This window comes from Euwallacea similis, chromosome 10, assembly GCF_039881205.1.
Source record: "Euwallacea similis isolate ESF13 chromosome 10, ESF131.1, whole genome shotgun sequence".
Classification (NCBI taxonomy): Eukaryota; Metazoa; Arthropoda; class Insecta; order Coleoptera; family Curculionidae; genus Euwallacea; species Euwallacea similis.
In genome coordinates, this window is record NC_089618.1 from 5,098,392 (window position 1) to 5,119,929 (window position 21,538).

At 38.3% G+C, this 21,538-nt stretch overlaps 7 protein-coding genes across 14 annotated transcripts; 2 read left to right on the forward strand and 5 right to left on the reverse strand.

The window, feature by feature from the left end:
- The first annotated feature begins 51 nt into the window (after positions 1 to 51).
- On the forward strand, positions 52 to 1,703 carry LOC136411900 (probable malonyl-CoA-acyl carrier protein transacylase, mitochondrial). Its single transcript, XM_066394701.1, has 5 exons — positions 52 to 595; positions 654 to 811; positions 869 to 1,086; positions 1,139 to 1,366; positions 1,444 to 1,703. The coding sequence occupies exons 1-5, from the start codon at positions 132 to 134 to the stop codon at positions 1,609 to 1,611; spliced, it is 1,236 nt and encodes a 411-aa protein (XP_066250798.1). The 5' UTR covers positions 52 to 131; the 3' UTR covers positions 1,612 to 1,703.
- blot (bloated tubules) lies at positions 1,671 to 11,058 on the reverse strand. Of its 5 annotated transcripts, none has more exons than XM_066394697.1 (13): positions 10,715 to 11,058; positions 7,341 to 7,519; positions 6,673 to 6,829; positions 4,341 to 4,584; positions 4,136 to 4,281; positions 3,946 to 4,082; positions 3,721 to 3,889; positions 3,562 to 3,665; positions 3,274 to 3,511; positions 2,992 to 3,217; positions 2,668 to 2,933; positions 2,258 to 2,600; positions 1,671 to 2,183 (listed from the first exon to the last, which is right to left on the reverse strand). In XM_066394697.1, exons 1-13 carry the CDS (start codon positions 10,769 to 10,771, stop codon positions 1,921 to 1,923), a joined length of 2,529 nt encoding a protein of 842 aa, XP_066250794.1. In that variant the 5' UTR covers positions 10,772 to 11,058; the 3' UTR covers positions 1,671 to 1,920. The 5 variants fall into 5 exon arrangements, with proteins under 5 accessions (XP_066250794.1, XP_066250792.1, XP_066250795.1 ...); XM_066394695.1 differs by having other exon boundaries at positions 1,671 to 2,204; positions 10,715 to 11,055; XM_066394698.1 differs by lacking the exon at positions 10,715 to 11,058 and adding an exon at positions 9,578 to 9,715 and having other exon boundaries at positions 1,671 to 2,204.
- Positions 11,059 to 12,002: 944 nt separating this feature from the next.
- LOC136411460 (uncharacterized) lies at positions 12,003 to 13,075 on the reverse strand. The gene has a single exon (XM_066394037.1). The coding sequence runs from the start codon at positions 12,964 to 12,966 to the stop codon at positions 12,040 to 12,042; it is 927 nt and encodes a 308-aa protein (XP_066250134.1). The 5' UTR covers positions 12,967 to 13,075; the 3' UTR covers positions 12,003 to 12,039.
- A 252-nt stretch (positions 13,076 to 13,327) lies between these two features.
- RanGAP (Ran GTPase activating protein) lies at positions 13,328 to 15,763 on the reverse strand. Of its 3 annotated transcripts, XM_066394331.1 has the most exons (7): positions 15,544 to 15,762; positions 14,981 to 15,483; positions 14,689 to 14,932; positions 13,986 to 14,632; positions 13,801 to 13,929; positions 13,625 to 13,700; positions 13,328 to 13,394 (listed from the first exon to the last, which is right to left on the reverse strand). In XM_066394331.1, the coding sequence occupies exons 1-7, from the start codon at positions 15,659 to 15,661 to the stop codon at positions 13,360 to 13,362; spliced, it is 1,752 nt and encodes a 583-aa protein (XP_066250428.1). In that variant the 5' UTR covers positions 15,662 to 15,762; the 3' UTR covers positions 13,328 to 13,359. The 3 variants fall into 3 exon arrangements, with proteins under 3 accessions (XP_066250428.1, XP_066250430.1, XP_066250427.1); XM_066394333.1 differs by lacking the exon at positions 13,625 to 13,700 and having other exon boundaries at positions 13,331 to 13,394; positions 13,805 to 13,929; positions 15,544 to 15,761; XM_066394330.1 differs by lacking the exon at positions 13,328 to 13,394 and having other exon boundaries at positions 13,554 to 13,700; positions 15,544 to 15,763.
- A 256-nt stretch (positions 15,764 to 16,019) lies between these two features.
- Mys45A (SDA1 domain containing protein Mys45A) lies at positions 16,020 to 18,275 on the reverse strand. Its single transcript, XM_066394159.1, has 3 exons — positions 17,579 to 18,275; positions 17,273 to 17,519; positions 16,020 to 17,215 (listed from the first exon to the last, which is right to left on the reverse strand). Exons 1-3 carry the CDS (start codon positions 18,212 to 18,214, stop codon positions 16,050 to 16,052), a joined length of 2,049 nt encoding a protein of 682 aa, XP_066250256.1. The 5' UTR covers positions 18,215 to 18,275; the 3' UTR covers positions 16,020 to 16,049.
- A 279-nt stretch (positions 18,276 to 18,554) lies between these two features.
- LOC136411600 (uncharacterized) lies at positions 18,555 to 19,732 on the forward strand. 2 transcript variants are annotated; one of them, XM_066394235.1, is made up of 4 exons: positions 18,555 to 18,715; positions 18,800 to 18,997; positions 19,039 to 19,237; positions 19,290 to 19,732. In XM_066394235.1, exons 1-4 carry the CDS (start codon positions 18,711 to 18,713, stop codon positions 19,380 to 19,382), a joined length of 495 nt encoding a protein of 164 aa, XP_066250332.1. In that variant the 5' UTR covers positions 18,555 to 18,710; the 3' UTR covers positions 19,383 to 19,732. The 2 variants fall into 2 exon arrangements, with proteins under 2 accessions (XP_066250332.1, XP_066250333.1); XM_066394236.1 differs by having other exon boundaries at positions 19,054 to 19,237.
- A 23-nt stretch (positions 19,733 to 19,755) lies between these two features.
- Positions 19,756 to 21,315, reverse strand: PIG-V (phosphatidylinositol glycan anchor biosynthesis class V). The gene has a single exon (XM_066394234.1). The coding sequence runs from the start codon at positions 21,165 to 21,167 to the stop codon at positions 19,788 to 19,790; it is 1,380 nt and encodes a 459-aa protein (XP_066250331.1). The 5' UTR covers positions 21,168 to 21,315; the 3' UTR covers positions 19,756 to 19,787.
- Positions 21,316 to 21,538: the final 223 nt, after the last annotated feature.

Genomic DNA, 21,538 nt, shown 5'->3' on the forward strand with positions numbered 1-21,538 from the left:
AATTAACAGATCACGTTGCTCCTGACTTAACCTCATTTTTTTAACGCTCCTCTACAGTAACATTCAAGTTACATTAAAAACCACCAAAGCCTTATTTATATAAAAATTAAAATTCCTTGTACCCAAAGAACATGTCGCCTCTTGTAACCACTTTACTAAAAACCGACCTCCTCTCAAAAGTACTATCAAAGCCTCAACTCTTAAAGAGACACAGTCCCTTCCTCACTTGTATCTGTTACAATATCAACGATGACTCCAGAAAAGACACAGAATCTCCCTTGAAAAGACTGCTTAACGATTCAGCTTCGTTCGATGAGGCTAAGCCCCGAAATAAGGAACAAACTTGGGCTACAATGCCATATCCACAAGGCACTAGGACTCGGAAACAAGGAGAATATTTCACTGGCAAAAAGAATCCTAAAGACAGCACAATTATTCTTTTCCCTGGGCAAGGAAGTCAATATGTTGGAATGTGCAAAGACTTGCTCAAATTCCCCATGGTGAAAGATTTATTTGAGTTAGCAAATTACGTGTTGCAGTATGATTTACTGAAGGTGTGTTTAGAAGGCCCAAAGCAGAAATTAGATGAAACCAGGTGAGTGTTAATAAAAGGTCTAAATCACAGTTTATTTGATTAAATAATTGTATTAAAGACATTCTCAGCCAGCCATTATGGTTGCTTCTTTAGCAGCAATTGAGAGGTTAAAAGAGGAAAGACCTAATGCCATCAATAACTGTGTAGGCACTGCAGGTTTTAGCTTAGGAGAAATTACTGCCCTAGTATTTGCTGGTGCTTTAGGTTTTCAGGAAGGTAACCCTTTCCAGTACTTTAATTTTATCCAATGTGGTTGAAAGTTTCTTCTAATAGCCCTAAAACTGATCCAAATTCGGGCTGAGGCTATGCAAATGGCAAGTGACACCTACAAGGGAGGCATGCTTACAGTGTTCTATGGGCCTGACAGCAAATTAAACTATGCCTGTAAACAGGCCAAAGAGTGGGCAGTTGACAAAGGGGACCCCATTCCTGAGTGTTTAATCAGCAATTACCTTTATCCCCACTGCAAGGTTGTAGCAGGAAGTGAGTCAGTAAGTCCTAAGGACACACTCAAAACCATCACTTATCTGTTGTGCATTTTAGGCTCTTGATTATTTGGAGAAAAACTATAAGGAATTTAACATAAAGAAAGTTAAAAGAGTGTTGGTGAGTGGAGCTTTTCATTCAAGTTTAATGGTCTCTGCAATGAACCCCTTTAAGAAGGCTTTAAGCAAGATTCAGGTGAATGAGCCTGTGGTCAGTGTGTATTCAAATATTGATGGAAAAAAGTATAGGGACGTTGAGCACATAGTGAGACAGCTGCCAAAGCAGGTACTGATGTTAAGGGATTAAAAAAATAATTAAACATTTGTTTATAATTAAATAACAATATATAGTGAAATTTATAGATTGTCAAGCCAGTTAAATGGGAACAGTTGCTGCATGTGGTGTATGAAAGAGGGCAGGATGAGGATTTCCCTGCTACCTATGAGTGTGGGCCTGGACAATCATTGAAGACAATTTTGAAGCAGGTTAACGCCAAAGCGTGGAGCAGTTGCCATAGTATTGAAGCCTAGGTTTAAGACCAACATGATATTTAAGGCAAAATGTGATATTTTTGTTTAATAAAATACACTTTTTAATTAATAAAAACTATATTTCACTTAAAGCTCATGCGTTCAATCAAATCTTCGTTTCCAAAATTATATACTAAACAGCTATTTACAACACGTATCTACAAAAGTCTGACTTAATATATTCTCGAAGGCAGTCGAGTATTCAAATCAAAGGCCCCTAAACAAATATAAAATTTGGCACTTTCAGTCGTTGATTTTTTTTTTTATTGCACTTTATGGAATGAGAAGAAAACTGTTAATCTATAACCCCTAAAGCTGAGTAATCGCCTCGTGTTCATTGCTCCCATACCGCCTATGGCACACATGCCCTATATCCCCATCGATAATGTACGGCCCTTTATTTCTAAAGGTCCCATATCCCTCCGAATTCGCATCATCTACAATTTTAATATTTGTTGTCACCGGAACGCTGTGTCTTATTACCTCGTTATCTTGGGGCTGTTCAGTATTCACTGGAAAACTATTTCTATGGTGATGATGGTGTTTCAAGTGATGGTGATGGTGCTTCGTGTCTGCGGCATCCGTTTGGGGATCTATATTAATTAATAACAGCAATAATAATTTTAGCACCTAAGCAAATTATTACCTTCACCACTGGTAATCTGACTGATTCCGCTGCTGCTTACATAATATTTTGAGTTGTACTTTTTTGAACTGGGTCTGGAGTTACCATTCAACATATCAACATTGTTGTTTATGGTTACAGTGATGCCTTCGCTTTTGGTATAAGCACCTTCTACTCCCATGGAAAGAGCCTCCTTCTTGGCTCTCTTTCTGATCGTTTTGGTGTACTCCTTGGTACCCCTCCTTTTGAGGGTAAAATCCCGCTCCCCAGATTGCGATTTGGTGTTCCATTGCACCCAATTGTAGCGCAGCATCGGGTCCTTGGGGCCCCATTCCTGAGAGGGCTCTAAAGAAGCTTTGAGTTTCTATATGGATAGAAATGGAATGAAAAGTGAAAAATTGCTTGAATTTTAATGGTTACCATATGCTTACATCGCATACGGTATATCCATCCTGCTTCCTGAGTACCACGAGGCCCATTGCGATGATAAGTAAGAAGGTAGTGAGGACTACAGCCCAGCCTATTCCGTACAACCACACAGGGTCGCTCGAAAACATTTCTTCCAGGTAAATAACAGCCAGTCCCCACAAGAGGATTCCGGTCAGAACCAGTGGAATTATCCACCACATAAAGAGCCAGATTTTACTGAGGATGTGGCCCAGCATGAATTCGAAATCCGACTGGATTCTTGAGGTGCCTTTAATTCAAAAACGCCTTCTCTTAGTAAAGACATAGATTGTCTGGTTATAACGTACCATAGAAACAGATAAAGGCTAAAACCTCTAAGATAACACATATGAAAATCAAATTCCCAACCACATACTCATCAAGCAGGCGGACTAATAAAAAATTTGGCTTCAGCAATAAAGCGCAGCTAAGCACGAAACCACTGAAACTAAAAATAATGCTGGTTTGCCACCATTTAAACCGGATCCCATCATGTCCGTAAATCGCTTTGAGCATGGTGTAAGTTAGGGTCGCCTGCAAACCAAAATCCTTTCTATTTCAATAATTATTTTCTTTACGCAAATACACACCATGCTTAAAAACCCTGCGAAAACGAAGAAGAGATAGGCGGCAATTGTCCAATAGCGAAAATTGTCATTGCCATGGTTAACTGCTGAGTCGTAGATCATGGTGAAAAGGCGCACTTCGGAGATAAAGTGCGACGAAGCAATGTGAGTGAGGTTGGAGGCGTTAGCGGTGAGGAGGTGAGAGATGAGCACGGAGCCAGTTCCGAAGATCAGATTCGTTACTATATAGCCCAATGCAGTCCTAAAAGTTTCAAGTTTGATATTGAACTTTTGGAAAGTTTAGAGCTTTACCATAGAGGGTTGACTTTGTTGTACATAATTCCTGCGTTGGTGATGAATGAGCCAAAACCCACGTTGGTGGAAAAAAACACTTGGATTGTGGCATAGTACCATACCTGCGTTATTATGAGAATGAATGAGATATTTAATTAGAGGTTAAAGACTATTTACCTCAGCATTTCCCAGTAAACTCCAGTCAGCCTCCTCAAAAAACTTGTATAAAACCCCTAATTCAGCCTCCAATAGAACAGACTTCGTAGTCAAAGCAATGTAGCAGGCCATAGTGGGGAAGAACAATATTAGCAGCGACCTTATGTAGCTTTTAGTCCTTCTTATTGATCTGGCAACGAATTTCTCAATTTTTGATGTTTAATGCGTTGATATTTCAAAACTTACAGAATTATAACGACGATCCAGATGAAGAGCAACAGCGCAGTGTAAATGCCAAAATAATAAGGGTCTTCGAATGGGGATTTAAGAAATGTGTCTGCTACGCATTGCTGGCCATTCTTCGCGTTTGCAGTGTATCCCACCTGTGACAAAAACCTCATGAAGACACCGAAGCCGAATTCCCGAATTTTCCCACCTTAGTCATTATCACCCCATTTGCACAGTCGGAGAAGGGAAATGGCTCCTTTACCACCCAGATCATGTACATCAGAGCCAACCCCATATAGAGGGAGTAGTAGAGGCTCAGTAGACACCCCGCCAGAAGCTTTACATAGCCTACGCCTGCATTAATATCAATTATTGCGGTTTATATTACGATATAAGCAGATTTAAATTTTAACCTTTAAAAAATGGCACGGCCCTCCAGCTCTTGATGAACCCCTCCTGGGCCAACTGTCCGATCCCCAACTCCAAAAAGAGCAGGGGAAGACCGAAGATCACAGAAACAATGGCGTAGGCCACCAAGAATGGAAATCCTCCCTTGATCAGGGTCGATTGTGGAAGCCTGTAGAGGGTACCCAAGCCGGCTGCAATGGAGATGGTGCATATTGCGGTGGAGAGGTGGGCGCACCAGGTTTTGCAAGACTAAAAAATGGAGAAAATTAGTCCTAATCGGTTGTAGTGATTAATGGTCAGCGTGGGTGGTTGCCTGGTGTAGTTACTGATTTAATTGGGCTATATTTAGTCATCAAGGCAAATTAGAGCGATTATTAATAGCGCAATTATGTATAATAAACACTCACTGCGTAGATTTATGTACTTTCTACATAATAAAAGCTGTATTTCTCAACTGAGATAATGGCTTACAATTGTACATACAAATCCCTATTAATCAAAACAAATTCTAACGATTATCGCCTTTCCGACCAATCAAAATGCAGATTTTGCAGTCATCGCCACCACTAGATTTCAAAGAATCCCAAAAAAATCCTATTTCTGCCCCTTCGATTCTCCTCGGCCCAAATCGGCTAGCGTCGCAGTGAAAACTTCAAAAACAAAATAGTATCAGCAAACGCTTTAACGTAACTTCTTTCGGACCAATCAGAGTGCAGATTTTCCAGTCGTCGCCATTATCCCAACTCAAAGTTTCGCTACTCTCGAGTCAGTGTGAGACTCTTCTAAAATTTTCAAAGAAATTTAGGTTTCTGCCAAGGGAAAGGTTCTGCTAAAGTTGTGAGCGAGTTCGTTTTAAGTTTAGAGGTGAGTTTAAGATAGATTCGCAGTTTTTTTCAGGTTTAATTCTGATTTACATTCAGAGCAGTTACAGGCAGTTCAGACTGGCGAAGGGCAAAGCTCTGATTTACATAACTTTTCAGTTTTAGTTGATCTTTACCGATTTTAGATCCCCCCCCCCCCCCCCCTCCCTCGATAGTTTTCAAGAAAATTTCGATTTTTTTTGAGGTTTATAGCTCTAATCGACAGATTGATCTCGCGTTTAGGAAAATTGTGACATCATCAGGGGGAGTTTTCGCACGGATGCAATTATGACTTTTCTCCTTTGATTGCTCTTGCTCGGAAGGAATCATTCATATTGATAATTACGAGCAAAAATTTCCTGATAAATTTATCTTGATTAAAACCCGCACTGTAAATCTTATCAAACCCGATGAAATTAGATTTAATCTCATCGAAAATATTTTAACAATAAAGCCACTCACTCTCCCATATCTCGCTTCTAATCCATACTGTAATCTTCTGCGCAAATAACTCTTGAGCACGTAAGACCACGAATCCAAGGTCTGGCAGCGCTTCAAATATGCCTGAGGACGGTACTGAATATAGGCGAAACGTTGCTGCGAATAATCGAATATTCCGTTTTTCATCCTATCACATGATACTCAAATAGGGCTTAAAGTGTGGCGCGTACGGAGGCTCAATTTCGACTGCTTCAAACTTAATTATCGAATTGATTCCACCGCAGGCACGTGGGCAGTAGACTGTAAAAAATGGGCAGATGCGTTATATTGTCGGTTTGTCGAGGTGAATTCCAATTTTTCAACTTCCGTTAGATGGTGACTTTAAAAGGGGAAAAGGAAACGACTGAGGTATTTTAAGGGTTTCATCACGATCTCCATACCTAATCAGACTGCGAGTGGTTGTATGATATATGGAATAGCTTTTGAAGGCGTTTGGAGGTGTAATTTGCCGCTCACCTCCGTGAGTTTTGGAAGGTCTAATTGCGTTGTACTAATTCATTGTTTTTGTAACGAAATGCAACCAGATGTCGAAATATACCGTAGCGCTATCAATTATACAGTCGAAGCTCCGTTAAAATATCCATAACCAAGCCGAATTACGGTCCAAAATAATAGGCGAACAGGGGTTCTACTTGGCCACACACGCTGTTTTTAAGGTTAATAAAACACACATACTTGAACCAAAACTAGCACCTTTAACTCAGTATAACTCAGCGCCATTTCTCTCACACAATTACCATCATCTACATCTTCTCGACGCAATTAATTGCTGATAAGCTTCAGTGGTAAATATTGATGCAAATGTGTAATAGGTAACGCCTTTGGCAATTTGTAACTTAATGCGCCTTCTACCGGTGTTTTTATTAGCACAAGTTCAACATTGTAATAATGCTGATTAACCACTGAACAAGCATGTTGCAAACGGTGATGCCATTTGAGTCAACACCATCACTAAATCTGTACGATACACACTTACCCGCTCTACTTTTTCGGTGACCAATTTGACCGAAGAGCCCATTTCGTTGTCGGCATAGTCTTCAGACCCTCCGGAATGCGAAGTGTTGATCGATTTGGTGCTGATCGTTGGGTACTCGAAATCAGCCGAGTTCGAGTCGAAGTCGGTCGGAAAATTGCTGAAAAAAAACTCGAAGTTTTGAGTTTGAGTAGATTTGGACACAGTGCGTCAGACAAAGCCAATTGCGCAGAACCAACCTAGGAAAAATGCGAGTTTCACTCGATCTGGCAATAGTGCATCAGACGCAACTTACTACACAGGATCACTTACCTCTGATTAAGGGAGAAAAATCATCCTTTGTAAGGTGTAAAAATTATGGTTTTACAGTATTTGAGTTACAAAAATGGCAAAATTTCCTGACACTTAAGGAATAATAGTATATATTTAAAATTTTGAGTTCAAGTAGAGTAGACACCAATGTGTGAGATGCAACAAACTGTGCAGATCACCTAAGAGTGGCTATAACCCCTTCTGCGCATGAGAAAGTTGCGATTTTTTCATTTTTCCCAACAATTGAGGAATTTTCCCAGGCAGGGAAGTTGAAACCAAATTGGGAATCTTCTCCTACTGTTCTTGTTATGCCCTTTTCTAATACAACAACAATTTAGTCAGAGAAAAACAGCACCAACCTGAAATCGGGATGCATGTAGTACTCATACTTGTAGTCGTTGTCATATCCGGGATTCTCAATTCCACTATTTCGATCAATGGGGAGATCGATGTAGTTCCTTATGGCGCGCAAAGATGGTGAGTGGGACAGTCCCTTTCGTTTGGGCAGAGTGTCTGTGATGTTCCATTTCTTGGCGACCTGCGCAGAAAAATCACATTCTTGATAAATTAACGTACTGAAGAGTAATACTTATCAGTTTATCAATCCGGGGATGCATTAGTATTTTAATTATTAATGGAAATAGTGCTTTAATATGACCATACAAAGCCATATTAATGCACACTTAGTAAGGTTTTCCTTTTTAGTCAGGAAGCAGTTATGTTAGTACAATAATTATTGAATGTGACTTAATTATCTTGAGCTCAAGAGCAAAGTTAAACAGCTTTAGATGGGAATGAGATCCACTTTTAATGGAGAATTTCACACTAGTGAAAGTGAAAAAAACTGCATACCACACTAACTGGTGTTTGATGATATTATATCTTGATCATCAGCCTTGAAACTGCATGATTTCCCATGAGCAAGACACAGGTTGAATGTAAAAAATCCCAATTTACACAGTGTAATAATTGAAGTTGCTAGTAAAAGGCAAAACAACTATTTTTATATACATCTTTAGTCTTAACAGTCAAGGTCATGAAGATCCTCATGATAATAGTCATTGATCAGGGATTTATTACATGATGACGAGGAATTGTTCTTGGAAACAATCTGATGATGTCAGTTAATCAAAAAAAGCTGCTTGATGGCCTTTCGCATAAGCGAATTCAGGCCACGTTATGAATAATTACCCAGTTATTCTTCAACCCTGAACCTTGCCCCTTGGCTAGTACCCTGGACCTGCAGTATAACAAATTAACACTAGTAAAAACAGGCATAATGTGTGGATATGTGTTGGGAACAATGCAGATAGGAAGTAATTATAGCTTAATGTATTGTGGGAAAATCCTTGCAACTTTCCTTCACCATAGGTGGACGAAATTACGTAAACAATTGCGTTAATTATAATAATTTCCCTTTGCTGGCGCATGCAGCGATCTTATGCAGAAAATTGGCAGTGTCGCAACTTTTCCTCGTCTTTTTGTTGTCGTAATTGAAGACGTTCCCCCCACTTCAATTCTCAGCAACAGTCGATTAAAGCAAGTGCCAACCGGAAGTTTATTATAAATAATTGAAATTTAAATCAATCGTAACGGCTATTGATATTGCCAGAACCATAATATTTGGGTTCCTTTGATACCACCCAGGAGACCCTGTTGCCATAAAAATAAACAACAATAAACAAAATACATCACGAATTCCAATTGTTTCATACGTCACTTCATTATTAATTATCAATCTTGCCTTGTTTCGCATGTACACCGCGAAGGTAAAGCTGGAGAGAGATGGGCATACGAAGACAAAATACTTCGCGAACGCTCTGACGTTGCGCCCTCCGGCCTCGGGCCAATCAGCGAGTGCCCTTTTCAGGCCGCGCCATTGCGGGAGTTCGAAGCTCCGCAACGTTGTCTGCGTACTCATGTTCTTGACCGAATTTTTGCGATATTTTGGGTTTTTCCAGCGAAAATGTGAGGTAAAACGAGCGTAAGAGATTTAGAGGTGAGCCCAAGGTAATTTCGATGAGTTTCCTGGATGAAGCACGGTTGTTTATTACACGGACGCCGAGCGACAGGGAGTTTGGTCGGCATGGCCGCCCGGAAAGCTTCGTTCAAGAACTTTTTTTTTCTAATTAATTTCAGTTTGATTTCTCTTGTCCATTCTCTGAGGTTTTAATCAAATTTTCAATTATAGCAATTTTCAGCTTTAATTTCAACGCACTACGTTTGTTTCATAGTTTTTGAGCCATATCGACTAAGAAAATAATAATTTAACGATAGATTATTGCCGTTGTGAGCGGGAATGTTAAATTTCGGTGAGATATTCATTTTAAAGCGTAGAAAATCGCATATATTCACAGTGGGCCGATCAACCGATCCTAAGGGCCGCGCAAAGTGATATCAACAAGAGAGTTTTTACATAGCTATTTTTTGAAAACAATTAGAATAGTCCAAATTTCGCTATTATTACGTAAATAGGCCATCTATCGGTCTATCATAGTATGCACAATTAACCAGACGTTTCCCATACGTCATGGGAAAACCACCAATTAAATAATTAAAAAATCCTTGGGGTGTCATGGCCACCAAGGCGACTTACCTCTAATTTTCGTTTTTTTGAACCCATGTAACATATTTTACTTCAACTAAGCACATTCGTCTACTGAACTAGCAAATATTTATCATCAAAAACCAACAAATTTATTGTCCTGATATCTAATCTGCACTCGGAAATTAAATAATAGAAATTACTGCAACTTTCATCCGAAAAAAATCTATTAATAAACATTACGCTGACTTTAAAAGCGATACGTTAATTTATTGTTTTACTTCTGAATGAATCGAATAGATCCTTAATCCCTAAGAAGTCGAATAAGCACATAGAACATTAACCTAATCACGTATTGATATTTCTTAATGCCGAAACGTTCTTCTTGGTGGGCCTGTTAATGGCCAATAATTGCACGATTTATTGCTGCCACCTGATGACCTTAAGTGCGAATTGTGTTATATAAGAAACTTTTAATACAGGCTCAGAAAACTTTTACTTTTAAGCCCTATTGAGGAGAACTTGATGAAACTTTTATTGGGGGTCTTACCAGCAAACTGAACACTTTCACCATACAGAAAGCTAGAAATTAGCACCTGGTTATGATATAGGACGAAGTGATGATGTTCGGCAGAAATTTCCTAGTTGGCTATCTAATCTATTCCCTAGATATCGTCAGTAGTACTGTTTATGACGCTTTCGCGGTATAATTGAGCCCTTTGTGAGTCACTCCGTTTATTGTTTATTAATCGCCAGTTACGTTGTACTATGAATAATGTGATTAACAGTTTTCCCTATACAGTTAAGCTTTGCATTGGAATGATATTAAAATGAAGCAAGGTCGTAGCAGCCAGTATAAGGCATTAAAGCGTTGCCGTGAGATTGTTTTCTGACAAACTTTACGCTATATTACGCACAAATTGGAAGTCAAGGATACGGGTTGGTTTAAGGTTTTGGTGGTGATAGTGGGCATACAACCTAACGGCAGTCGATGCAAATTAGCAAAGTCAATTAGCGATAATCGCCAGGAAGTGCTAGATTCCTGAATTTAAGTGAAATTTCACATTTAACTGGATTTTACCATTAAACGAATTTTGTAACGTTTCAAATACAGGACATATTAGCATGATAACTCTGATTTAATTATTGATTTTTGAACTCAATTTTTTTTTTTATTTCACAGCTCACCGGTTGTCCGTCGCTCAATCTAGGCAGCTGCTCCTTCCCATCCCAAATTTCCTTCATTACGATTCAGGCTTAAGCCAGAGCCCTTGCACTTTTCCAGAACAAAAGTCCGATTCGATCATATTCCCCGAACTGCACACATTTACCGCCAATTGAAATTCCGTCTGGTGTATGTAAGTATACCGTCACGTAAACCCATGTAAACTGACTGAGAACCAACGTGGTACCCCCCGGGTACTACTCGCGTTTCATGATAACGTGAACCACATTTATCAGCCTTGTTACCACTTTGTATTATACACCTGTTGTTAGTAATCGGCGACGACGCAAAGGTGAATACCGTGAAAGCTCGTTTTCGTTGAGAACTGCTGATTTATTTTATGCATGATGATCGTTTTAAGTATTGGGACCTACTCATTTTAAGTAACGATGTTTCCTTTGGTGAAGGACGTTTTTGAGTTTACATAGAATTTTTTCTGGGTTCTGTAATAAACCAATAAGAAGGGAAAGACGATTTTATGCGTGAAAAATTTTGAACTTTTTGTAAATTTTAAAATTTCGTCGATCTTAGTTTGCCAAGTTTTGCTGTTTTCACAGGATTATGAATTTCATAGAAATATATTCGTTTTCTAGGAAAAAGCGCATCTCATGACGTCACCATATTTATCTAATTTCATGATACGTTTGATTTGTTATCGAATCAATGACTGAAGACAGGTAAAAAAATTATAACCTAATTTTTTTCCAAAACAATTTTTAATTATTTCTCGAGCTTGAAAGATAAAACTTTCGGTCCTATTTGCTATACTCTAGAAGAGTTGAGCTTAATAAGAGCTTGAAAATAATATGGGGGGGTACTCAGTACTACAAGCAGAGCAAGGAAACTGGCTTTAAGGGTGATTATTGCTTAGAGAAATAGGTGAATGAAGGGGATAACACTTAACTGAGGTTTTCGTGGTTGTGACTAAGTGAGGATTTTAAATTGACAACCTCAGAGTTGAAACTATTGCATCGGAAATATTTGTTTTCCAAAAATTTTTTAAATCTGTGAAACAATCAGTTCTTGAAAAATTTTAAAATTAGCGTCATTTGATACATGTGTGACATTGCTCCGCTTCAAAGTATTTATAAATTACGAACAAATCATTAAAATGTCAATAATGGAAAAGTTTAGAGACGTTTTCTTGAGGACTGTAGAAAGTAGTTATAAAACATACTGCATAAAAATGATTGAAATGTTGGGGACATAAGGGGTTTGCTTTTATATATGAAATGTTAATACCAAAAAATTAGTTTTATTTAAGCAAATCATTCTTAATGAAGATAAATCACAAATAAATCTTCATGGCATCCATAATGTAACTTCGACATATTGGGCACTCATCCTTATAGTCTCTCATCTCTTCTGAACACTCCTCACAGAGACAGACATGTTTGCACGGCAATAACAAAATACACTTCACCCTTTCCTGACAAATTACACAGTCTTTATCAGTTTCTGGTGATTCATCTGCTGTCTGGTCTTTTACTTGAGGCTTTTTCCTCCAACAAAGACTTCCAATTAGCTGTAGCTTCTCCCTGCAGTATGAGGTAATTGCAACAGGATACTGGCTAAAAATGTATATTAAGATGGTGGCTATTGTCAGTCCTGCAAGGGACTTAATTGGGATATCCCAGACAAAGTCAATGATTTTATTAATAAAGGTCGTTATGCCTTTACGTCCCATTAAGAAGATCTGAGGTATCTCTTGATAAAACTGTGTCACTAGGGTTGAAAAAAAAATGCAGGAATGGTAGATTGTCACTGGTATGAAAGTGATGAGGAACCAAACTGCAGAACCGAATAATATAACCACTTTCCTCATTACAAAAATTATCCCATATATTGAATTTGCAATAAAGGATAGGGCAGCAATTAGATCATTGCAAATAAGTAAAAACAGTTTTAAGGAGGCTTGCAAAAATGTTGCAATATTGCCGATTATTGAAATGAGGCTATTGAAAGTGGTGTCTAAAGTAGAAACGATAAAATGAATAGATTGCTGCATAAACTGCCAATTGTCTTGAAGAAATATAGATGCGGAATCATAGAGGGTTAAGAAGAGTGTGTGGAGGGTCGTGGCTCCCTCGCACGACCCTTGGATGAAGAGGTTCCCACAATTAACAAGAAACTGTCCCGCTCTGTAACTTCCGTATAAAAGGTAGTGGAGAGTAGATTTGACGGAATTCACTAGGGAGACTAAATTTTCTAGCATTATTACTAAGAAACATTACTTTTACTGGTCAAAATTTCATTTATATTGATCAATTATGCTGATAAAATAACTGAAAATTGTTTTGGTAGAAATTTAGGTTATGTTCTGTCTCTCATCCGTCACTAATAGACAACAAACTATAAAAAATAAGATGACGTCATAGGATGCTCTTTATCTAGAAGACTATTTTTGGTCCACCAATATATCAAGAAACCATAGGGGTTATCAGACACTGAAAAAATCATGTGCTTTATCAAAAAACGTATTTTGTGATACTATGCAAATACGTAACAAGTTAATTAGGGCTGATTTGTTTCAATCAAACTAATTTTTATGTATTAACATTATATTTTAAAAAATACAACTATTTTAAACCAGCCAGAATCTCTTTCTTCAAAGGCAAATTGTCCCCGTCCCTGCTAATTTCCCTAAAATATAACGGGGGAAGTAAAAGGCATTTTAATTATGAACCTAACCATTATACAAGGCGAGTTTTTTAAAGAGTTATAATGCGATTACTCCAAACCGGTTTATTGCGGGTTGATAAAATTCAACACACATATTTTCAACTAAGGGGGACACAATTGAGTAATTGAAAGAAATTATGCAAAAAATAAATCAAAGTCAACATATGGAATAAATGGATAAAAAAGCTTACCCATTTTTGGACATACGAGCTGTAAAAACACTTTCTGCAGGTGCGAAAGTGCGCCTGCTTCACCTACGTCGTTTCTCTATCTAAATTTGAATAACGTAAATTTATCAACCCACCAACAATTGCGTTGTAGCACTTTAAAAAATTCACCCTGTATTATTATATTTAAATCAAAATACTTGCCGCTCCATAAAAACTTTCAGAGCATCTCTACTGCTCTCAGGCACAAAATTCATTGTTGAGACATTTTTTAAGGAATTGAGGCACCCAGTGAGGTTCCAATCAGGTTTAAATTTACGGTCTTCACTCTAAAAATGAATGTCAACTGAATAATTAGTTGAAAACTGAAAGTATTTGAATATACTTTAATTAAGCCCAAGTGGACCAAAAGGCAGTTATTGACAATTGATATGGAATCGTTTTTTTGGGCCCACATGAAAATTTCCCTATACAGAGTTTCAGTGATTTTCGATGCTAAACCTCCAACTTTGGGGTTGTCACTTAAAGAGGAGACTTTCATGAGGATTATGATGAAATTAGCCACATCAATTTTTCTATTTGTCCTTGCCTCTTCGAGGAGTAGCTGTTCTCTGTTCTCTCCCAGAAGCAATAGATTCTGAGCAGTAGATTCTGAGAGGAATTCTTGCACTGTGACTTTATCACTCAAATTCTCCTCAGCATCATCAACAATTTCCTCAATTTCTACATGACCCTCAGAATCCTCTTCTTCATCACCCTCAGATTGAGTTTCACAACCCTGACTCTCCTCTTCAGACTCCCCTTCAGATTCATTGTCCTCTAAAGACCCCAATGCAGTCAATTTTCCAATTTCCTTAAGCTTTTCTCGGATATCCTCAACACCTTTATCTCCAAACTGATTAGCATCCAACATGAGGCTCTTAAGCCTCTCTTTATTTATCATGGCAGCAGCCAAAGCCACACCCCCTTCTTTTTTTATTTCATTTGACTCCAGAATTAGTTCCTCAAGGTTTTTATGCCCATCCTTTAGCCCTAAAACCAGATGTAAGGTTAACTATAGCAAAAAATTGGAAGAATAATAATGATACCTTTAGCAATCAATAAAGCCCCCTTAGTTTTCAGCAGGCAATCTCCAAAATTTATTTCTTTTAAATCTTGTAAAGTGACTAATGCCTTTGCAATCGCTTCAGCTCCCTTTTCCCCAAAAGTGTTGTCATTTAAATTTAAAATCTTCAGACTCTTGTTTTGGGCAAAGGCCTCGGACAAAGCAGTGATTCCAATGTGATAAATACCATTTTGAGGCATTGCTACCTCCTCTAAGGTCTTAATCCTCTAAAAACCCTTTTAAATCTTCTTTTAATTACCACCATGAAAACCTACCTTGAAAACTTTGGCTAAGGCTATAGCCCCTTCATTCTCTAACCTATTCCTTCCAGCAATAAACACCCTTAAAGCCAAGGGCTTACCCTCTTTCTTGCTTTGCTCATAGCATTCAGTAAGGGCACCAGCAAGCAGTTTTCCTCCTGTAATCCCCAAACCATTATTGTTAAGTCTCAATTCTTCTAAAGCAAAGCAAGTGGGGCTTCTTAACAAGGCCGCCAAGCCTTCCACGCCAATAGGACCGAAAGCATTGTCACTCAAGTCAAGCTCAGTCAAACGTGCCCGGGCCTTCACCAGTCCTGCCCCCAGGAATTCCAAGGCTTTGGGAATTTCAGTTTTCATTCGACCAGTGAACATGTCTTTCCATAGGGCCCGCTTAAACTCTGGACGCTTTTCCAGGGACTCTGCAATAGACTTGGCAGCGTCCACTCCCAAAGTGTTCCCTTCTAGGTTTAGGTATTCCAAAAAGGAGCATTGGTTAATTTGCTCAATTACTGGTTTAGCTAGGGATTGATGAGGAGCTTCGGCATTGCTGACTTGCGGAATAATTCAAAGTCACTTACCGTCAGATTCCGAGTTTAATTTGAGGGATTTGCCGGCGAACGAGACTCCACTCGGGGAAACTTTAGTGCATTTTAGGGCGGCCGATAGGGTGTCGACATCAGATTCTTTAATGCTCATTGTGGAAATATGTAAAACGCAAGAAAATGTGGGTTAAAACTGTGGAAATTGTTGAAAATTTAATCAAAACAGTAAACATGCCGCCATTTGAATCTTTTTGCCAGTTGGTTGATATACTAATATGTATGTATATGTGAGATTGTTGAAACATCAAACACCCATTGAATAACGTGTCATCTCTCTTATTTGCCACTTAATAGAAAGTGACACATATATTTCTCTCAATTTTTTGAACTTATAACTGCTATGTTTTGATCTATACATTAGCAACATTGGATGGTAGAGGGATTTGCTCATAATCTCCAATTAAATTTTTATAATAAAATAAAAAATTTAATTAAACATATATTTACTTTATTTCAAAAATCCTAATAAATAAAAAATAAAATCATTTCATCTTCTTCAACTTAATCAGATGATTCCTAAGGGCAATTTGTTTGTCCTTAAAGCTTCTCTTCACCTTCCCCTGTACTTTGTGCTTGATCATCTGATAATTTTTCTTTTTCCTTTTTTCCCTGTTGGTCTTTGAACAATGAATATTGAGTCTGCCGTCTTTGTACCCAAATTTCTCCCTTCCCTCCTGGCCTGCCTTTACGCTCTCTATCCTCGTCTGCTTGTCATGTTTCCTCTTCTTATAGATGTTCTCTATATCGCCCAATTTGACCAAGTCCTCTTTGTTTTTGAGTGTTTCTGAATCATCCAGCTTGCGCTTCTGGCTCTTATTGGTGCTCTGCAACTGTTTCCGAACGTTGGCCATATCGATCCTTTTAAAATCCTCGTCAGTAAGTATTCTCTCTAATGTTGCTTTATGAGCTAGAGTTTTTTTCTCCTTCAGAATTTCCTGCTTAGACTTTTTCTCTTTTTTGCCTTCTTCGTCTTCTTCATTGCTGGGCGTCTCCTTATCTGAATGATCAATATCAATCCATTCCTCATCATCCGATTCACTCTCACTGTTAATCTCCAAATCTTTTACTCCTTTTTCTTTAGTAACAAGTACCTCGGCTCCAGGGACGTAATCCTTAGCCTCAACTTTACCATAATGCAATTGCTCAATTTCATCTGAGGCTTCAGTTGGGCGACCCCTGTCTCTTTTATGTAGCAATTCTGGCCGCAACCTCCTGAAGAGCTGAATTAAACTTTTTGCTGCCATCATTACTGACCTATCCCTATAAGACTTGTATTGCACTAAATCCCTTAGGAGATCTTCATTTAAACTCAAAGGGCATCTAGTGCAAATCTCTCTGACTGCATTTAGTCCTATGGCCATTACATCTGAAGAATTACGTTCAGTAATGAAATTGTTTGCCAAAGTTTTAAGTAGTGGTTCAATCACATCAGGGGGAACAAGTTCATGACTAGCTTGCGCGGCAAATTGCAGAATACGTGTCACTTCTCTTTGATGAGGTTGCATGAAGCGCTGAATGTATGAGTAAAAGTTGAAAAGGAAGAGATTGTGCAGACCTATAAGGCGTGAAATTACATCCAAAGTCATGAGTTTGACTTCAAATCTTTGATTGCTAGACTCAATTTGTTTGAAGAGCTTTTCAGCCATTCCTAAAGGGATAATGTTTTGTTAACAACTGAAGTTTTTTTGATGGGTTTTGAGCTTACCTTGAGGATCATGCAGCAGATGTATGGCGCTGAAATTGAAAGTGGCAGCCTGGCTTTTTTTCTTGTAGGCCTTGGCTGCTAATTTCTTGACCTTGCTCAGTTCCTTAGCTCTTTTTCGAGTCTTTTTGTTTACCTTGTTTGCCATTATCACTTCCTTGGGGTCGACCTCCTCCTCAGAGTCAGAATTATCTGAGTCCTTTTCCTCTGGATCTTTGCCAAGGAAAAATTTCAAGGAAGCCACCATAACCTATAAATACATAGGATTTAGCACATGATTTATTTGTTCAAGTAGAGTGAAGCACATACCTTTGTAACCTTAGAAAAGCATCCAGTGGCAATAACATTAACAGTTTTAGAATCATTCCACACATTTTTTTTATATAACTCAATCATAATATCTAGTGACATTTTTGCAGCCCTGGCATTAGTGTCTTTAAGCATTGTGAACATAAAGTTCTGCAAAGTAGTGTTTAGCTTTGCATTTTTTTGCTTGGTATTTAAATTTTTAATGTCTGTTATAATGTGGGTTTCCAAAAACTGCCTCAAAGCTTTATCCTGACATTTCAGCAAATGAAAAAACAGTTCTAGTAAATCAGTAGGGGCTAAAAGATTCTTATTTCTTAACAAAATCAAGGCTTTACACAAATTCATGCGAATTGAGTTGTCAAGCACAGTATTGTGGTGCTGCATTAAATCGATCAATTGCTGAGGAAATTTTTCGAGCTCTTTAGGGTAACACTGCGCCACTTGAGCCATGAACATCACTAATTCATCCAGGGTCTTGTTGGGCTGATCGGGGGCCAACTGGAATACTTCGATGGTATTTTGAAAGTGCTGGTATTGTTGCAAAAATTCCTCATTGTACGAGACCGGGTCGCGTTTTATGAGATTTTGCAGCTGAGGCAGGTTCTCCGGTAGTTGATTGTTCTGTTTTCGGACCATTTTGATAATTAAACGAGTTAACTTGGGATTGATTTTTGTTTACATTTTTATGGGGAAGTTGTCAAAAGCACGTTTTTGTTTTTAGGTTATGTTAGGGAGCGGCTGATAGATGGTGCCACGTGAGAATTGATTTGATAAGAGATCTTTCTTGAATTTTTTCTTTTTCAGTTGCGTTCTGCTTTTAGATTTGTGAGAACTTCATTGAATAAGTGAAGAAAAGAATAATCAAAATTTAATATTTTTATAGATTATGCAATTAATACGAAAGTATTCTGAGTGACGTCAAGTGTATTCTGTCATTCTTCTTATCGTTTGTAAGACTGTCACTGTCTATGTGTTTGACGTCACGCGTTTGCGTACCTCCTCCGTGAGAAGCTTATTTACTTTTCTCCTATTATTTATTTATTAAAAATAAGCTAAATTCCCCTTAAGTTTCTTTAAAAAGCCACGTTAATTTCGTTGCCGAGTCAATACGCTGTGGCTGTGGATTAACACCATGAGGTAAGCCCCACCCCTCTCCCTAAAACCCCGCTCCAACATAATACAAAGCCATAAACGTTTCCCCCTAAAAACTTGTTATTGAAGCGGTCCGCGAATGGGCAATATGGGGCCGATGAACGGCAATCGTAGGCCTAACGTATCCCGGATGAATTACCATGAGAACAGGCAGAACTCCTACCAGGAGCACCGGCAGTCCTACCAAGAGCATAGACAGTCCTCCTATGAGGGGAGACAGCATGACAATAGGCCTCACATGCACGACTTGCGCCAGCACGATCATAGGTAAAACGTTACAGAGAACAATGTTTTACTGTGGCACATAGACCCATGACTTTCAGTAGATCCCATGATTCTCGATCATATGAAAGCAGGCAGCAATCTGTGGCTCATAACAATGTGCCACCGCACACACAGCATGACGAGTTAATAAGATATATTTATGATTCTTGGTCAAAAGTTGAACTGGACCGAGGGTCCAATAATGTGGTGTATTATCAAGAGCTTGAGAATCATCAGTTGAAGGTAGGTTAGGTTTCCAGGTGGTTTTATGGAGGTTAATTGGGGTGATGTGTAGGACTTTCGTCCGTTCGATTTAGAGGCGTTTTGGGGCAGGCGAATGCATCAGAACCATCACCAACAGCAGCAGCCACCACAGCAAATGTCATAGCAACTTTTCAGATTAATTTAATTCCCCATATGAATATTGGAAATGTATAATTTTAGTAGTGTTTCTCTTTGAGTTCCAGTTGGTTCTCTTTGATAATTATTTGTGTGAAGAGAATAGCAATAAATGATGTTGGAGTTAGGGTGGAAAGGGAGAGCTGGCAGTGTTTGGTTCTCTCTTGTAGTAGGTACTTTTTTCATTTTAGTAAATGTTTTTTAACCGGAGACAAATCCTTTTTTTACAGTATTTTATTGTTTTTTAGACATTCCTCTATAATCAATTTTTCCAGTGTATGTTGTTCTTTTGTAAGAAACAATTTTATTGTTGAAATGAAAAAATTTTATTTCAGAAAACTCCCTTTTATTTCCTCACAGTACATATCCTTGTCAAACATAATCACAGATAGGTTTACGTCCAAGGCAGAAAATTACAGAACATCACAGTCCCAATTACAAAATATCCCAAAATATAGAATCGTATAACTTTCCGCAACACCTGAGACTTATAGGCTTGAAATGAACATATCCAATAAAAGACGGGACTAGCCGAGCAAAGCATCCTTGTGGATATCTGCACATTAACAAAGAATAGGCAGAATACTGATAAAAACAAGGCATGTGCATAGAACACATTAAGCCTTGGTTGCCATAAATCATCATTTGGACTGTCACCTTCAAAGGTAAAAATCTTTCGATTTCTCCTCTTCAGAAAGTTGATGCAGAAATGTTCTATACAGCTAGAAATTACTATGTATAAAATAGGTAGAGCCAACAGGAAATTCGGAGCCTGCTTCAGTTGAAAATATTTCAAAAATCCTACATTCCAATAGTAACTTTGCACATATGTGTAAGGAAGCTTCAGAAAGTTGCACCAAGGCCTCAATTGGTTGGTCCAGGCATAAGGCAGCACATAGTGCTCCTTTTGTGCTTGCTGCTGCAAGTCTCTACTTATAGGAACATTTATTGAACCTGTGCAAAACAACCCTCTAGAATAAATAATAAAATACACAAAACCAGAAAGGCATATTGTAATACTTCCAATTATTTTAAGGGCACAAATCACTTTAACCTTAAAATCACCTTTAAGGGCCAAACAAATGTACAAAAACACTAAAAACCCGACATTTAAAACCCCATTGGAGCGAGTGATTGCACTTAAGAGGATAGGCACCAGCACTGCTATAAGACTTTTCTTTTCTTTATACCACATCACCAAGTTATGCATACCAGTAAAGGATAGGAAACTGAAAACTGTCTCTGTGTAAGGAGCAGAGAAGAACACCGAAGCTGGATTAAAGCAAAAAATCCTAGCAGCAACATATGCAGTTTCCTGATTGAAGAACAGGCAAGTCAGGCGAAAAAGTACTAAAGAGGTTTGCTTGAATATGAAAGTGTTGATCACAATGAAGCTGATTAAAAGAAGGGAGTCGATGGACATAAAATATAGAAAGGGGGCTAATGCCTTAGCAATTATCGATCCAAGGAATGGGTAGAATGGAAAAAAAGCCAGAGAATGCTCATAAGTGTATCCATATTTGGCGATGTGCATGAAATATTGGGCATCCCATCTAACAAATCCTCCAAGGAGGGTGCTAATGAATTTGTCTGCTATGGTAGTATTGTTCCTGTCAACAACGTAAACGAAGGCCTCGGCATTGTGGTCTGGTATAAGAATATTTGCAGCGCATTGTAGGACTATGAGAAAAACTCTTGATACATAAGCAGTGTGGGTTATTTCCTTTTCATAACGCTGCGAGAGGCTGCTTCTGATGGCTTCTGGTGGGGCCATTTTACTTGCCAGGTGACTTTGATGTGGTGCTGAACTTGTGAAGAGAATATGCGTAGATTATGGAAGTTATTTTTCTAATTTCTTGTTGCTATTTAACGACATATTTATTGTTTACTTTATCACACGCACCTCAAGGCTGACTCTTTGTTTACATTAGTACGTTACGTCAGATTTGACGTTTCTATGAAACGACGGTCAGTGCATGAGCGTGGCTATTTTCAGTTCCACATAGTATCAAATTAAAAATAATGACGAATTTGATTATTTTTCAGTTTAGGGGATTCAATAGATGTGAAAGATTATCGGAAAGAATTTTCTGCATCCATTGAGCCTTTAAGGATATATTTCTTATTCTTGAGATTATTTGTGAT

Coding starts and splice junctions, on each gene's coding strand:
- LOC136411900 (XM_066394701.1), top strand. CDS start 132: ATGTCGCCTCTTGTAACCACTTTACTAAAAACCGACCTCCTCTCAAAA. Junction 812..868: donor TGCTTTAGGTTTTCAGGAAG/GTAACCCTTTCC, acceptor TTCTTCTAATAG/CCCTAAAACTGATCCAAATT. Junction 1,367..1,443: donor TGAGACAGCTGCCAAAGCAG/GTACTGATGTTA, acceptor TGAAATTTATAG/ATTGTCAAGCCAGTTAAATG.
- blot (XM_066394695.1), bottom strand. CDS start 10,771: ATGAAGGAAATTTGGGATGGGAAGGAGCAGCTGCCTAGATTGAGCGAC. Junction 3,218..3,273: donor TCGCAGGGTTTTTAAGCATG/GTGTGTATTTGC, acceptor TTTGGTTTGCAG/GCGACCCTAACTTACACCAT. Junction 2,601..2,667: donor ATGGATATACCGTATGCGAT/GTAAGCATATGG, acceptor CTATCCATATAG/AAACTCAAAGCTTCTTTAGA.
- LOC136411460 (XM_066394037.1), bottom strand. CDS start 12,966: ATGCTAGAAAATTTAGTCTCCCTAGTGAATTCCGTCAAATCTACTCTC.
- RanGAP (XM_066394330.1), bottom strand. CDS start 15,661: ATGAGCATTAAAGAATCTGATGTCGACACCCTATCGGCCGCCCTAAAA. Junction 15,484..15,543: donor ATTAAACTCGGAATCTGACG/GTAAGTGACTTT, acceptor ATCAATCCCTAG/CTAAACCAGTAATTGAGCAA. Junction 13,701..13,800: donor AAGTTTTTATGGAGCGGCAA/GTATTTTGATTT, acceptor AAATTTAGATAG/AGAAACGACGTAGGTGAAGC.
- Mys45A (XM_066394159.1), bottom strand. CDS start 18,214: ATGGTCCGAAAACAGAACAATCAACTACCGGAGAACCTGCCTCAGCTG. Junction 17,520..17,578: donor GCTTTTCTAAGGTTACAAAG/GTATGTGCTTCA, acceptor ATGTATTTATAG/GTTATGGTGGCTTCCTTGAA. Junction 17,216..17,272: donor TCTGCTGCATGATCCTCAAG/GTAAGCTCAAAA, acceptor TTATCCCTTTAG/GAATGGCTGAAAAGCTCTTC.
- LOC136411600 (XM_066394235.1), top strand. Junction 18,998..19,038: donor TTGCGCCAGCACGATCATAG/GTAAAACGTTAC, acceptor TGTGGCACATAG/ACCCATGACTTTCAGTAGAT. Junction 19,238..19,289: donor TTGAGAATCATCAGTTGAAG/GTAGGTTAGGTT, acceptor GGTGATGTGTAG/GACTTTCGTCCGTTCGATTT.
- PIG-V (XM_066394234.1), bottom strand. CDS start 21,167: ATGGCCCCACCAGAAGCCATCAGAAGCAGCCTCTCGCAGCGTTATGAA.